The sequence below is a fragment of the Sebastes fasciatus genome, chromosome 15 (assembly GCF_043250625.1).
Source record: "Sebastes fasciatus isolate fSebFas1 chromosome 15, fSebFas1.pri, whole genome shotgun sequence".
Classification (NCBI taxonomy): domain Eukaryota; kingdom Metazoa; phylum Chordata; class Actinopteri; order Perciformes; family Sebastidae; genus Sebastes; species Sebastes fasciatus.
In genome coordinates this window covers 25,729,533-25,745,872 of record NC_133809.1, presented here as the reverse complement: position 1 = coordinate 25,745,872, position 16,340 = coordinate 25,729,533, and the positions used below count along the sequence as shown (strand labels likewise).

The 16,340-nt window shown below is 42.2% G+C and overlaps 1 protein-coding gene across 3 annotated transcripts in view; it reads left to right on the top strand.

The window, feature by feature from the left end:
• Positions 1 to 16,340, top strand: part of alk (ALK receptor tyrosine kinase) — a 484,391-nt gene that overhangs the window by 391,702 nt on the left and 76,349 nt on the right. For all 3 annotated transcript variants that reach the window (XM_074661350.1, XM_074661348.1, XM_074661351.1), the window contains exons 9-11: positions 314 to 486; positions 4,296 to 4,390; positions 13,776 to 13,874. In XM_074661350.1, the coding sequence (XP_074517451.1) occupies positions 314 to 486; positions 4,296 to 4,390; positions 13,776 to 13,874 (367 nt within the window). The remainder of the gene's footprint in view (positions 1 to 313; positions 487 to 4,295; positions 4,391 to 13,775; positions 13,875 to 16,340) is intronic.

Below are 16,340 nucleotides of genomic sequence, written 5' to 3'. Positions count from 1 at the left end.
GATAGCAAAATAATCCAAATCATGATCCTGGTTGAATTCTATTAACGTTAGAATAATTAGAACTGAACAGATGGCTGTTGCTGATTGAGCTCAATGCAATTTTAAGTGCATCCCTTCCTTGAGTGATAACACACTCCGCTGGCAATTCGAAAACATTCAAAGGAAGTTAAAGTTGCTGTGGGGGTTTTATATGCCGTCCTCATTTCTCAGCATGTACCTCAAACATCAAAACTCTTGATTTGTGGTCACCTTTACGGCATATTTCATTTTTGATTTAATTGCTTTGCTCATTTGAAATTCTCCTTCTCAACAGGTGCGATTCTGGCTGTGTTCTGGAGGCTCACAGAGGGGGTCGCTGTCTCTGTGGATAGCTGAGAACAGCACAGGTCCCGAGGAGCAGCGCAGACTGTGGCATTCAGCCAGAGAACCCAAATCTGAAAGGGGCTGGAAATTCGTCATAATTCCCCTTTACGGGCTGGCGGACTGGTACGACAAACACTCACCTGTTTCAACACGCAACAGGCAGTTTGATTATATCATGCTGCATGTTTGGACCATAAATATACCATAGATAGTATATAAAGATGGACAACACGTCTCCACTTCCTCCCACTGTACAGAAGTGAACCCAAAATCTTGAGATTGAGATTTTGACCTCATTTGGAGCCAGAGCCTGCGCAGTAGTGATCGGGGCGGTGGAACCGCAGTATCAAGGTCACCCGTCCCAACCACTCGTGAGTCGAGCACGGTCGAGAGAGACTCAAAGCTGCCAATCATGACGTCTCACCCCCCTTTTTATAGCGTCAAATAACTAGTTAAAACCAAACTTCAGAAATTTCAGAAAAATGAACACTTGGACATCAACGTGATAATAACTACCTAAAATGACAGGAAGCATTTTTGGGAAAAATGTATTTGACGTGTACTTTGACTTTTTTAGTTTGGCCCATATCCCATCCGCTAACATGGAAGGGTCGGGATGTATACTGAAGCCAGCCACCAGGGGGCGATCCAGATGTTTTGGCTTCACTTTTGGTGAAGGTCGTGTCAATAAAACGTGCAAAAACTCTCACGAGACTCGCTGCCCGACGACTTATCCTAACCTTAACTATTCAAGATCAATGCCTCACCTTTACTATTCAAGATCAATGCCTAACCTTAACTATTCAAGATCAATGCCTCACCTTAACTATTCAAGATCAATGCCTAACCTTAACTATTCAAGATCATCGCCTAACCTTAACTATTCAAGATCATTGCCTAACCTTAACTATTCAAGGTCAATGCCTAACCTTAACTATTCAAGATCATTGCCTAACCTTAACTATTCAAGGTCAATGCCTAACCTTAACCATTCAAGATCATTGCCTAACCTTAACTATTCAAGATCAATGCCTAACCTTAACTATTCAAGATCATTGCCTAACCTTAACTATTCAAGGTCAATGAATGACCTTAACCATTCAAGATCATTGCCTAACCTTAACTATTCAAGATCAATGCCTAACCTTAACTATTCAAGATCATTGCCTAACCTTAACTATTCAAGGTCAATGAATGACCTTAACCATTCAAGATCAATGCCTAACCTTAACTATTCAAGATCAATGCCTAACCTTAACTATTCAAGATCAATGCCTAACCTTAACTATTCAAGATCATTGCCTAACCTTAACTATTCAAGATCAATGCCTAACCTTAACTATTCAAGGTCAATGCCTAACCTTAACTATTCAAGGTCAATGCCTAACCTTAACTATTCAAGGTCAATGCCTAACCTTAACTATTCAAGGTCAATGCCTAACCTTACCTATTCAAGGTCAATGCCTTAACAATCTCGCGAGAGTTTCCCCAGTTAGCTGGTTCCCCTTTTTGCCACTACATTTGGGGAGCTGTCATGTCGTCCATCTTTATATACAGTCTGCGGTTTGGATTGGCATCTAACTGTGACTTTGAGAGGTTTAAGAGCCAGCGATATAACTCTCATCCCAGCAGACCTCCAACACACTCACACAAATACTTAAGAGCTTCGATAGGAAAGGAAAGTCTTAAGAAACAGAACCAAGAAGCTTTTCTTCCTTCGTATCACCTCAATGCAGATTTTCAACATTTACATTCCATTTTCGAACTCCGCAGAATTAATGAATCCCATAGGGACTCTAGTCCGCGGACCTGCCATGTGTACAGTTGTACAAACTACACCCCTTTCTTTTTATTCCACTTGTCTGTGATAAATCAATACACAAGGCTCTACCCAACCTTCTTGGCCTTCCAATTAGCTACGGCCCTGATTTCCCCACCGAAAAGGGAGGAATTAAAACAAAATAGAGTAAAGCGAGGAAAAAGAGAAACCTCAGATGAGGCGTTTCATCTCTGTTTGCCTGACTGGGGGTTTCTTTGCCATTCAAGCTTGGATAATACTCCTCCCCTGAGAGTGATTAATTTTTTATTCCTGGGTTATGTAGTCAGCTGTGCTTGTGCTCTTAATTAGAATGTCATGTCCGTAACCATTAAGGTGAACCTGCCAGTCTTTGCGCGGTGACCTTTGTAGGGCTTAAATAGAATCAGAAATACAGCCTGAGGTGCAGACAAAAGTCAGGACATAACCGGCTGTGTACTATGTATACTCTGAATGTGAGTGTTTCTGGTTTGAGAACCCGTGGGCTGACCGCAAGAATGGATATGCAGTATGCCATCAGGTTTATTAAGCAACATACTATAAATATATATAGACTAATAACTAGCTAGATTAAATGTTAAAATTGACAGATACAAACCTCCTAATGACTGATAGTGTTGAAAGGGAATGACTACTTGGATTTAGAACTCATATTTACTGCAGGTTATGTTACTATCAGTTACAGCCACAGACAGCCCAATCATTTCTTGTGAACATCATTGCCTTAAAGCAGTGATTCTCAAATTAGGGTCCGGGGACCCTCAGGGCTCCATGACACTCTGTCAGGGGTCCACGAAATAATTTGCTATAAATTATAAAATTGTGCTGTATTATTAATAAGTGCTTATCTACAGATTGGGACCATTTGCACCCATAAAACAAGCATATTGTGTCCATTACTGACACTCACGTTAGCTTTGGGCCAATAGAAACTCTGATATGATTGTGACACACAGCAATAAGTTCATTATTTTTAAGTTGAAGCACTTACTGAAAGTCAGCTTTTGACTGGTAAGTTTAAATATCTGGATTTATTAGGACTATGCCAGTTTTGCTACTGTTCATTTTCTGAAAGCTTTTAAGATCAATTACGTGTTAAATGTAAGCCATAATTCTGTCAAGTTGAGTCCAAATGCAATTTGAATAAAACCACCCTCTATTTAAAGGGATATAAGTGGTATTAACATTCACTAACATTGTTCATTTCCCCGCTGTGGAACTAATAAAGGATTATCTCATCTTATCTTAAATTAACATGATTCAAATTGAAATGTGTTTCTGTTTATCACGATGAAACAGGTCTGAAGTATTTAGGTTGAAAAGTTTTAGAATACAAATAGTTCCAATGGTATCTAAGAGTTCAAATATTAGTTAGTAGTAGTTAGCATATACTTAATCAGTGTTATTATTATGAGGAGGTCCTTGGAAAATGTTCTCCCCTGTAAGGGGTCCCTGGCCCCAACAAGTTTGAGAACCCCTGTCTTAAAGCTAGGAAACGAATCAATAAGCAGAATTATGAGATACTGACATTTTGGAAATACACTTATTCACTTTCTTGCCTGAGAGTTGAGAAGATCAACACCCCTCTCATGTCTGTATGCTAAATATAAAGCCGAAGTGAGCAGCCTGTTAGCATAAAGACCGGAGATAGGGCGCGAAATGGCAAATTGTCATTTTAACCCTTCGTTTTTTGTACGGCTAATCAAATAAAATATAACGTGTTAGTGAGCTTTAGAGGTGGATTTTGTTATCTTCGGACAAAGCCAGGCTAGCTCTTTTCCCTCCGTTTTCAGTCTTTATGCTTATAGGTAGTTAGTAGGTCATGCAATGCCTGACAACATTATTTTCTAGCTAAATGTATTTAATTTAGAACCAGAAAATGTGTTTCATCCCTAAAGAACTCGTTTTTTGTATCTGCTGAAAGAGCCAACAGTTCTCAACAATACAGACTGAGCTGTCATAAGGCGTATGCTACAATGCACTCCCTCCAAAGCCACAGCTCAATGACATTTTTTTTTTAAAAGCACTATAAATTCTTCTTCACATCCTTTCAGTCAGAAGCTATCCAACCATTCACAGCTTGTGAGGTAGTTAAAACAGCCCTGTCCCTCTGTAGGTTTTGGCTGCAGTTCAGCACAGAAGATGGACCTGGATCCGGTTCAGCCATCTCTATCGACAACATCTCTTTCAGTATGGACTGCTTCCTGGCATGTGAGTACTATAAATAAAGTCTTTCTTTTCTCACTCTTACTTCATCAGACCCTGGTTGAGTTAATGGAATTGTTTGACTGATGGATTGACCGTGACAAGCACAATGGGGCGAAAAAAAACGGTATTGCTCTGAAAAGTATAAACTCTTTTAATGGAATTCAGAGAGACTTTAGGTAAACATTCAAAGTGACCTAAGCAATTTAATTAATAATCAATACAGGTCTGCCCTATGTTCATGTTTTACAGAGATACTATTTGACTGAGCAGTAGTTTCATTCACTATGGTGAATTCATCAAGGACTCACTTATCATTTCAATTCCCTTGACATAGCCATAATACAGTGCTCAGAACTTTTTGCAATTCTCAGTCATGACGATTAACATAATATTTAAAAATCCTAGCAAGTCTTCTACTCCCTTAGAAATTATATATTGTACTGCGGCTTTGCTTAGAGATGTATTAACATCACTTTATGGAAATGATATACAGTATAATCACATTCCTTTGGTGGACTCTGTTTGAAAACTTTTGGTGTATCCTGAAATGTTAGTTAACAGTTAAAACCTACCATGATAAAGCTTGCTGTCTGATAAGGGCGCATGTTCCAATGTGGTACTGCAGGCTTATAAAGGTCAATCCGCACGTCACCTTTCTGGATATTTTTGTGTTATAATTGAGGTGGTGTATCTGTATCAGTATAAAAAACAGGAGTAAGATGACAACCAAGTCTGGCGTCAGGAGAATGAAAGGTTAGGAGTTCAGTGCTCCCCTCCATCTCTGCCTAGCTGGAGGAACCTGTTTGAGCTGTGAAAGGAATAGTAATGTGTGAGCATCTATGTACCTGAATAAAAGCTCTGACAGTGGGAACAGCGTTAAAATGAATCCGTGTTGAAGTGACTACTCTCTGGCCAAGAATTAGACTCAAGAGGCAGAGGCAGGGGCAAAGGGTCACCCTCCGACACAGTCATTTCATTTGTGATGCTAAGCGGGTAGATTACAAAACTGACCCAGGTTTTTTCAAGTTTTTTGGTTCAAGGTGAGAAAATCTTGGTGTTATTACTGCGATGATTAAAGTGGCAACAGACAACTTTTCAACGTTTCCAAATGGTTAGCGCTGCTGTTGCAAAGACAACCAACATTCATCTGTTATAACAGAATAGCCTATAGTGTGTGTTTTACCACTGTTCATTTTAGAAAGGCCACCGCAAGAAAACGTGTTCTTTGTTTACATTATCAAATGGACAACCCCAACAAAAAAGTAGTATACTTCAAGGTTATTTCATGAAGTAGAATTAAGTAAAGTTCAAGCATATATGTAATTTAGTATCAAAACATACATGTCCAAAGCAAGAAATATGCGATTGCTTCGCACATCAATATATTTTTTCGTACTGTTGTTTTTGTCGTAAGTACTTTGAGACAGAATGCAGATACGTGGCAAAAAAACGGTGTCATTTTTTTTCCGGAATGAGGTTGATTTTCTGAGCTTTCGCACTGTGAATGAAGGCATCAACCAATTACATTGTGCAGAACAGGTTGAGTTGCACCTATTATATTTATGAAACAACAACAAGGAGACTCTGGTCCGATCAAGAAGGCAACCTTTATTACTCCTTTCAACCTTGACAAAGGCAGCGCAGACTAGATCCACTCATTCCGTTCTTACCTTTCACAATAAAAGCCATAGATGTATAATATTCGTAGGCGAGTTTTTCGCATTTATGTGTCGTTTATTCGTCATGTCAAAGCCCTAAAGGCAGAGTAAAACTAGTAAAAAAAAAAAATCAAGCCTTCGTTTTCCCAGGAGATCGTACAGAATTGCATAGTGAAAAGCGAGGCTTAAAGGGACCCAATCTAAATGCTGATGGTGTCTTTATTCTGTAGCCATTACATTGTGCAATCAACATTTACTTCATGAGAAGTTAAGTTAAAGCAAAAAAACATGTCTGTTGCCACTTTAAATTAAAGATAAAAGGTTGAAAACTCTTGCTGTGATTAATTAGAGCTATTAAAACACATTGTTTAGATGTCAGTTCTCATTCAAATATAGGTTTGCAATAACAAATGACGAATGTGACCGGCACACATAGGCCACTCTGTTTTGTGTTCACCTTTTAGATGATGTTTTTGATGAATTTATTCATTGACCGCAGATATAATCACTGTAAAATGCTATCAGATAACGAGTTCATCAGCTGAATGTGACGTTGGATGAAATTGCTGTTGGTCTAGGCTGGAGCAGATCGTCCTGTATCAGCACAGGCTTATTGGGTCAGAGCCTCTTTATTTAAGGAGAGATGACATTTTCCAGGTGATATTTGCACACCTGTTTTATGTCCTCCGGAGCAGCGGCGGCACTGGTATGGCAGCGCTGAAGGATCATCTATCCCCGCTTTGCTCACTTTCCAGATGGCAAGTTCTTAATCTAGGACAGGTATCCATTACCTACAGCCACACTTGACACAGCCACTTTTTATCGCCTATCAATCAGCTGATGGGAGACGCTGAAGCTCAGCAAAAGACGTCGTTCCGACTTTGAGTGATTAGCATGATGGATCCCTGAGCATCCTGACACAGCCCCGTAATGTGTTTCAGTGGGAAAACATACTGCGAACACATTATGCAGAGGACCAGCCATCCATGGCTTTTATCCTATACCTTTCTTGGTTTTAGTGTGATGTATAGTTTGGCAAGCACGCGTGTTTTTGATGATGCATCCATTGCCCTTCAGGTGTTGGGCCTGGCTGTCGGTTTTATCGTTTCATCTTCACCAGCATCTATAAATTAGTTTATTGTGTTAGACAGCACAGGAAGTTTCTTCCTTTTGTCTCTGCCCTGTACCATCACTTATTTTCCCACGCACTGAGCTGCTGCTATAGAAACTCCCCCCAACGTGACACTGTGTATGTGCCCCCTCAGTAGCTGGTCCTTGACACCACTGGATTGTCAAAGCTACACTCCTCAAAAGGTTTCGATTTGGAGATTTCAGATGGAAATAATTAGATTTTTTCGAACTGTGTTTCACCCATACACAGCCACACAAAGAGTTCCATTCATGTACAATGAAGGTCCGGTTAATTTTTTTTCACTCCAATTATGAGCTGATGGTTCGGTTGGCTGCTGCATCTGTGTTATCTGTCGTGGTAACTTGTGTAATACAACTACAGATTACTGAAATGTATTCATTTCAGTAATTATCACCAGCACCTGTGGGTGCTGAGGAACATGGAGACACACCACGGACCAGTAAGTACAGATGCTCTACAGTCCTCGGTGTGTTCACAGTGATGACATATGCTGTACAGTAGGGCTAATTAAAAGCAGTTTATTCAAGTGTGGTCTCTCCCAGGTTCATCAGCCGCCTTTACATTTAGATTCTACATAGAAGCAGTACATGCCAGTTAAAGAGGACCTATTATGCTTATTCAGGTGCATACTTGTATTTTACGTTTCTAATAGAACATGTTTACATGATTTAATGTTCAAAAAACACTTTATTTTTCTCTTTCCACCCTCTGTCTGAAACGCTGTGTTTGAGCTCCTGCCGCCCGCGCCCCCCTCGTGAAAAGCCCAGTCTGCTCTGATTGGTCAGCTGGCCCACTCAGTTGTGATTGGTCAACCAAATCAAACTCTTCAGACTCCGCTCCAGCTCCGCTCTAACTAGCTTTGTTTGAGGGCGTGCCAAACTATCCGGTTAGCAAAGTGTGTTACTTCAACACATTCTCACTCCCAACTCGCCAAATACTTTATACTTTATACTTTAGTACTTTTGGATGGACCAAGGACGGCGTGTCAATATACATTCGTTAGGCCTACATTCATAGTGTCCTTTCAAAATTAACTTCTGTTTTCACAGGAAGTTAGGTTTAGGCACAACCACTTAGTTAGGGTTAGGAAACGGTCGGGGTTGACGTTAACTTCACTGACTAGCAAATCACATGACTCACGGGGCTGAGTATACTAAGCGTGTCACGTGACCAACAACTCACGGGACTGACGATTCTAACGACTCACATGACTCACGGGACTGACAATACTAACGACTCACGGGACTCACAATACTGACGAGTCACGTGACTAAAGACTGACATGACAAAATAAGTCAACATTACCTTTTAGTTTCACACGGGACGCGAACACCAGTCTCCTATTTGAAAGTCTAGTGTTTCTTACGCTATTAATACTACGTCACTTGTTCTGACCGTCGAATAATGCTGTGGGTGGGTTTACATTGGAGTTAGTTGAAAGCCCGGTGCATCACATACTGTTACTAAAGGGTGCCTCCATGCGTCGGTTTCCAATGCCGAGGGGCACTTACCAAACGGCGGTATTTGACGAGTTGGGAGTGAGAACAGGTTGGTTACTTGGTGACATCACCACGTTATGGAAGAAAAGGCGGGACTTCAATCAAGGCGTTTCAGGCAGTTCAGAAGCAGTGTTTCTTTGGGGGACTGTAACTCCCTTTGGTGTGGACTTTGGGCAGACCTCGCTTGAACAAAAAACTACATAACACTAAAGAAGAGGGGAAAAGCACAAAAGCATAATAGGTCACCTTTAACAGATTAGGAGAACAAAAGTACAAGAAAACATACCACGTAGTTTTTTCTATGCTGTATGGCAGGCCAATAATACTGACTGTTAGCATGATGTGTCTGCAGTGTGGATATTTCTCAGAGCTATTGCGATCTGCAGATATTTTAGGATCGTGGCTGGGTGGAAACGAGGTGCCCGCCATCCCCCCCTGTTACCGGCCTCTGGTGGGCTTCAGTCAGCTTACGGCACCCTGCTAATGAACAGTGACAGCCACGCCGCCTGTTGCCCTGCCCTCTAGTTCACGCTGCTCTGTGGCGGACCTGCTGAGTCCTTCTCCCCGCTGCAGCAGCATACCAATGCCGTGCGCTACAGCTCTGTCTCTTCCATAGCCCCTGCCGCAGCGCGTTACCCCATGCTCCGAATAACAATGCACTGAGTCTTATTAGCGACTTTGTTGAAGATATAAAAAAAAGTTAGTGAACTTGTTGTGTAGCTACACATCTAAGGGTCTTACTTACAGAGAGAGACTACCCACCCAAGCAATCAAACACATTGCGGCCACTAGTGTGCTGTATGTGATCCATCAAATCTGCACGTAAACTGTATCTATCAAAGCTCCCAAGCAGCGGAGACTTAGACGATGATATTTATTTGTGGATTACAGGGCTAGGGAATGAGCTATTGATTTTCGAGCTGGCAGATTTTAGGTAAGCAGTGCTGTGGTTGTTTTTTTTTTTTTTAAGCTTTGAGGACAAAGTTACAAGATTTCTCTACTCAGAGAAAGTTTCAGTAGAGACCCCCCCCCCCAGCTGCAAGAAGTTTGATTAAAACAAACCTTTAATGGTACGTATCACCCGGAGGACCACAGGTGTAGTTTCAACTCCAGCACAAATAACATTAATGTCAAGTTGTTTGCTCTAAGCAGGTTTTCTCGGACCAAATGGAACACAGCCACACAGTTACTTTCCAAACCTTTCAGCTGTTGAGGGAGCCCCCTGCCATATTGTCATAAACGGTGAGCCTTCAGACCGAGGTGACAGGGGATCCGGGACGGCGAGGAGGGAGTGTTTTTTTGCAGTAAAATGATTACAGAGATAAAGATGAAAAGTCTTGCGTCTGTCCCCCGGCACCTCCCAGAATGATGGCGGGCAAAGCGGGCGTGATTTGTTTCCACCAAGGAGGCGAATGACACTGTGTGGGCAACCCATTGGCTCGTCACAATTAGGAAACTTGTTCTTGTAGTTAGATATCCGCTTGATATTCAGTGCATGCGGCTTTTTTTTTTTCAGAAACACCACCTGCTCATGAGCGGCTTGTCCAGGGGCACTTGTGGCTTAGAAGAGCAAAGCAAATGAAGGAAAATACTCTCATGAAACCTTTAAATCATCCTTTGCTGCTGTCTGCCATCCAGGGCAACCCTATGGAGAATATCAGGCAGCTACAGTGAGAACAAATTGTATGCTATTCTGCTGCTCTATAAGGCGAGTGTACAACTAGGAACCTTCTATTTTTTTTCTCTCGCCGTATGAAATGCAAATATGCCCTGAAACCATGTAATCTTCCTCTCAACGGCCTCTTACATATGCGTAACAGAAATAGAGCCTAATATGCGGGTCATACGCACACAGATTATTGTTTACAATGTGTTGTTTGCATGCTTCAAGTATCTACACTGAGCACACTGCAAGTGTTAAATGAAAAAACTATAAGGACGGCCCCCCGTAGGTGTTGATAGACTGAAGCATTGTGGCTGAAACAGCAGTGAACCCTATTGTTTATTGTAAGGCAGTGTAGCCTCTTTGGGTGGTGCATCCAGCTTTGATAAATGAAAAAGTTATAAATCAGAGGCAGGACTAGCAGAATAGCAGCTGGTCAAGATCTTGCCCTTGTTTGGTGTCACAGCGTTGCACACTGGCAGCGTTATCAGGTCCGTAAACCACAGCCAACCTTATCTGACTTCTCTGAAATAATCTCACATCTTCTGCTTTTGCTCAACAAGGGTCATCTCACAACAGAGCCGCAGAAGGCTTTTTTTTTCTTCAGAACATAACATCAAAGAAATGAGATGGTGAACAGAACTCCTCAACAAAACATGGCCTTTCTTTGGAAACAAAGTCAGAGTCACATTTACATCAGCTAAGATGAACATATCTGGATTCTTAAAATAAGAAAGTGAAACCTTTGCAGAGTAGGAATGAAAAAGTGTTTGCAAGCTGTGCGAAATGGTACATGCTCTGCAATTTCTTCATTGACTAGTATTAGCAAATAACTATTGCGAGTTAAGATTTAAGATTTTGTCCTGTAGGGTGTTTGTAATGCTGCAAGGCTCAACACTAACATTTTTAAAGTGGTTGCCAGGCTGGTAACCAGGCATCAGAGCTTTTGGTTGCTGAAACTGAAAACTAGGTTGCCATTTTTTTAGCCACCTTATATTTTGAGTAGGGCTGTCAATTGATTAAGATATTTAATCGTGATTAAGCGCATGATTGTCTATAGTTAATCACGATTAATTGCAAATTAATCTCACATTTTTTATTTGTTCAAAATGTACTTTAAAGGGAGATTTGTCAGGTATTTAATACAATTATCAACATGGGAGTGGGCAAATATGCTTGCTTTATGCAAATCTGGAAATCAATTAACAACACAAAACAATGACAATTATTGTCCAGAAACCCTCACAGGTACTGCATTTAGCATAAAAAGTATGCTCAAATCATAACATTGCAAACTGCAGCCCAACAGGCAACAAAAGCTGTCAGTGTGCTGACTTGACTATGACTTGCCCCAAACTGCAGTGAGCATGTCTGTAAAGGGGAGACTCGTGGGTACCCATAGAACCCATTTTCATTCACATATCCTGAGGTCAGAGGTCAAGGGACCCCTTTGAAAATGACCATGCCAGTTTTTCCTCGCCAAAATTTAGCGCAAGTTTGGAGCGCTATTTAGCCTCATTCACAACAAAGTGGTATGACATGGTTGTTACCAATGGATTCCTTAGGTTTTCTAGTTTCATACGATGCCTCTTCACTCTAGCTTTAAAATTGAGCCCACGATGAAGGGCCAATGGATTTGTACTGATTCCCATCAGAAATCCATTGGCCCGCCAGCACTGAAATCTTTGACTGTGGTCACTCAAGTGACACCAACACTAGCTTGTCCATCATCTGTACTCTGTACTTTCAGAGATCTGTCTTGATTCTGCTTAAGGCTGACCCACACTTAAAGATTTTTAGAATCTTAACAGATGTTGAAAATGTGAGAGACCCCACACACAACGACAAGTTATAGCAAGTTTAACAGTTTTGTTCCTATAGTGTGTGGTGAGCAACGATTTGGCCAAAACAGCACACCACACACTTACTGATTCTATTCATGAACAACAAGAGTCCCGACTCTCAAAACCGGAAATCTCGCAAAATCTCTCGCTATCAAACGTGACTTTAGTGTAAACAAACATGTCGGACCAGGAAGAATTAGTTTTGCATTAGGTAATGCATTAGCCACGGCAGCCATGACATCGGTGGTTGTCCTTCCGCTTCAGTCGGCTTGGTTCTCAATTGGCTGCCGTTCTTCCCCACGCGACTGCATCATTGGCTGTCCTCGGGTTCCCCACACACAACAGGAGATTCGATCGTAAATATTAAACATGTTTAATATTCACAATTTGAAATCATAGTGTCCAAGATGGACTTTCGAGTCGATCGGGGATATGAAAAAAACACTCTTAATATACCTCAAACCACAAGAACATCTGGCAAGCTAATCTTTAGAACCATCAAAAATTGAGGCTTTGTTGACCAATGTCGAGAGGGGGGGGGAACCCAAAAATCAGCTTGATTCTCGTGTAGTATGTGCCCCGCATTAGACAGCTGAGTCCCCTCTCACATACAGCTACATACAACCGGGGTGCACATTTTGCTGTCCCTATTTTTTATATGTTAAAAAATGGTCGCCACTGATGGCAACCAAAGGCCATGGATTGGGTGCCAATTTATCAAAACGGTTGCCCTGGCAACTGTTATTGTCGAGCCCTGACGTCCGTGTCCAACTCCAACAGCAGCTGTTGTTGGACATTGATTTTTGTCATTTCAGCACTTCCTCAAGTACTGGAAAAGTATTTTGTTCTGTTCAGCTGACAGGGTTGCATTGATTGTCCCTGTAGCCTCTGCAGTCCCTGATCACATGTGGCAGCACATTTTCTTTTAACACCATTCAGTTCAGCCGCGCCAGTGATTGCAGTTCACAGACCTAATCAAAGAAAACGATTCATCTGTTCAGTGATTCATCCGTGGGAACTCCTGCGTCTCCGCCTCTGAGGGAACAGGTGACTTTTTCCACGTCAGCCCCCCAACCAGTTAAAATTAGTCTCCCCTACTTTAACATCTTTAGACGGGGAAAAAGAAAATGTCTCTATCTTGAACTGTGATATCCAATCAGCCAGCCGTTTGCCTGGAAGACTTAATTCCAGGTGAGAATTTGAGTGGGGACGGGAGAGATCAAGGTACCAGCAAGCTTATGATCTCAGTCCTGGGAAAGTGCTGAGGCTGGAGGCTTGATTGATAGCCACAAAACAGCCCGAGTGAATGTGCTTACCCATCTACTGTAGGAAGGGCTAGAGACGGGGAGAGATGGGGCTGGATTTTATGCATTCCACTCCCTCTGCATAGCCATTGGTGGTGCAAATGAAAGAATGACCCCTGCTGGTGGTTCCACATTTTCTCTGCCAGTGAGGGGTCTGCAGACACTGCTCACTCCGTTCTCCAATGTTAACAGCAACAGGATTTCATTGCTGCATATGAAGGAAATAAAGTGCAGCCTTTATCAATAAATGCATTGTTTCTCTTTCAGCAAACGGTGAGTTTCCACCGGTGGTCACCAGCACGACCAGGCTGCCGTTCCAACCAACCAACAAGACTGCGCCGCCGTACGCCATAGATTACTGTAAGTGTGAGCTTGATCACCAGCTGAAAGAGTGAGTGCTGCTCAGATGGATGCCCTCCGTCCTGTTCTGAAGGGGAGAATATTTTCCACAATCCTATTTTCTGTTTCTCCTTCTGTCTCTCTTTTGTCTCCTTCACTCACACACACAGTACATACAGCACACTTGAATGCATTAATGATTCACAATATACCCTACACGTGCCGAGCATGGCGCGACACATGGGCTGCAACAAAGTAAGTGTGCCCCCTGCTGGTCTGCACCATGTCCACATCTGAGTGGGTGCTGCAGAGATCTCCTTTGGCATTAAATGGAGCAGGACGGGCAGTTTTGAAGTCTAAAATCCTCCAATTTGTCTCTCGAGAATGTCAATGGAGCCACTTACAAAGACTTGACATTTTCCACCTTACACTCTCTCGCTTCCCTGCTTCAAAAGGGTAAAGACAAGCACAGATTCAATTTCTATATTTATAGTCATAAGTTAGAGTTACCTTCATATCAAACCTGCTCTAAGACACATTTCTTCAGCTGGTATGGCTTTGAAGTGCTAGAGGTACCATGGACTTAGAGACTGGACTTTAAGATATCAGCCACTACCATTTAAGAGTAACACTGTATGGTAAATCTTTTTCCGAGGCATACATTTTTCATCCTTTTTCTCAGAAATAATTTACCGCAAAGCATATCGTGACTCATACAAACGTTGAATGAATGTCTGTCTCAGTTTCAGTGACTTTGAAGACTTGTTTTCCAGTCCAACCAGATGATTGGTCCGGACAGTGTTCCCACACTCCAGGATTGTAATTGCATTCATCTATATCTTGTTTTCTCTCCCAAGCAGCGTAAAAAAGGCTTTTATGACATTCATACGCTGTTAAAGCCCAGCAAATCAATTTTGTAGTGTGCCGAGGCTCGCCTTCCACTTGAAACTGGTTAGAAGAATCACACTCTCACACTGCCTGCCGGCCCTGAAAGACCCACATCTTTGCGTTGTCATATTGCCCTTGAACACACACAGAAGCCACAGCCAATATACCTTCTGAGCCTACAGTATATGAGATGAAATATTGCTCATCCAAAAAGAACTTAATGCTAAGACGCAGGAAACAAACAAGCCGACCAGTTTAATGCCAGCGTTAGTTTGTTTTTGTCTCATTATATGCTCAGAGGACAATTTGAAAATAGGCTCCAACTAAAAAACTTTTATGTTTTACTTTGTTTTGCACTGTTAGACTGTTAGCCGGTGGTCTTTTTTTTTATAGCAAAATAAAGAGCAATTGCACTAAATGGGAGAAATTATAATAATAATAATTTCGGGAAACTCAAAGACACTTTAAACAGATAAAATTATCATAATACAAGGACATAATAAAAATATAAAACACACAACATTAATCACACATTAAAATCAGTTCTAAAAAGGTGAGTTTTGATTAGTGATTTGAATGTGGACAGGTTGGTGCAGTCTCTGATGTGTTTGGGGAGTGAGTTCCAGAGGGAGGGGGCAGCTATGGCGAATGCTCTGTCGCCCCAGGTCCGGTGCTTGGTTCTGAGTGGTGTGGACAGCAGAGCTCTGAATGTACTGGAGTTTATTGAGGACTTTGGATGGTGAGCCGTAAAGAATGCTGTTGCAGTGGTCAATTCTGGATGCGATGAAAGCTTGGATCAGAGTTTTGGCAGCAGAGAAGGAGAGTGACGGGCGGAGATGAGCTATGTTTTTGAGGTGGAAAAAGGCAGTCCTGGTGATGTGGTTGACGTGTTCAAAGGAGAGGTGGCTGTCGAAAATGACTCCAGGTTGCGGATGTGAAGGGAGGGGACAGAGTGGAGTTGTCGATGGTGAGGCAGAAGTTGTGAGTGGTTTTGCTTAGTGATTTGGGACAGATGATGATCATGTCTGATTTGTCGCAGTTGAGTTTGAGAAAGTTGATTTGCATCCATGATTTAATATCACTGAGGCAGTTGGTCAGAGTGGAGTGTGTGGCGGTGGCGATGGATTTTGTAGAAATGTAGAGCTGAACGTCGTCGGCATAACAGTGGAAGTGGTCATGGCGGCGTATGATGTTACCAAGGGGAAGCAGGTGGAAGATGAACAGAAGGGGACCAAGCACAGAACCCTGGGGGATGCCTTGGGACAGAGGAGCGGGGGAGGAGGTGCAGTTGTTGATGTTGATGAATTGTTGTCGGTTTGTGAGATATGACTTTAGCCAGGAGAGGGCAGTGCCGGTGATGTTGAGGTAGGATTCAAGGCAGGAGAGAAGAATGGTGTGGTTGATGATGTCGAAAGCTGCAGTGAGGTCGAGGAGGATGAGGATGTTGAGGTGACCAGAGTCTGAGGAGAGGAGGAGGTCGTTGGTGACTTTGAGGAGGGCTGTTTCTGCGCTGTGTTGTGAGCGGAAACCGTATTGAAATGGTTCATACAGGTCGTTGGAGATGAGGTGGGTTTTGAGTTGTGAGGCGACAGCACGTTTCAGTAT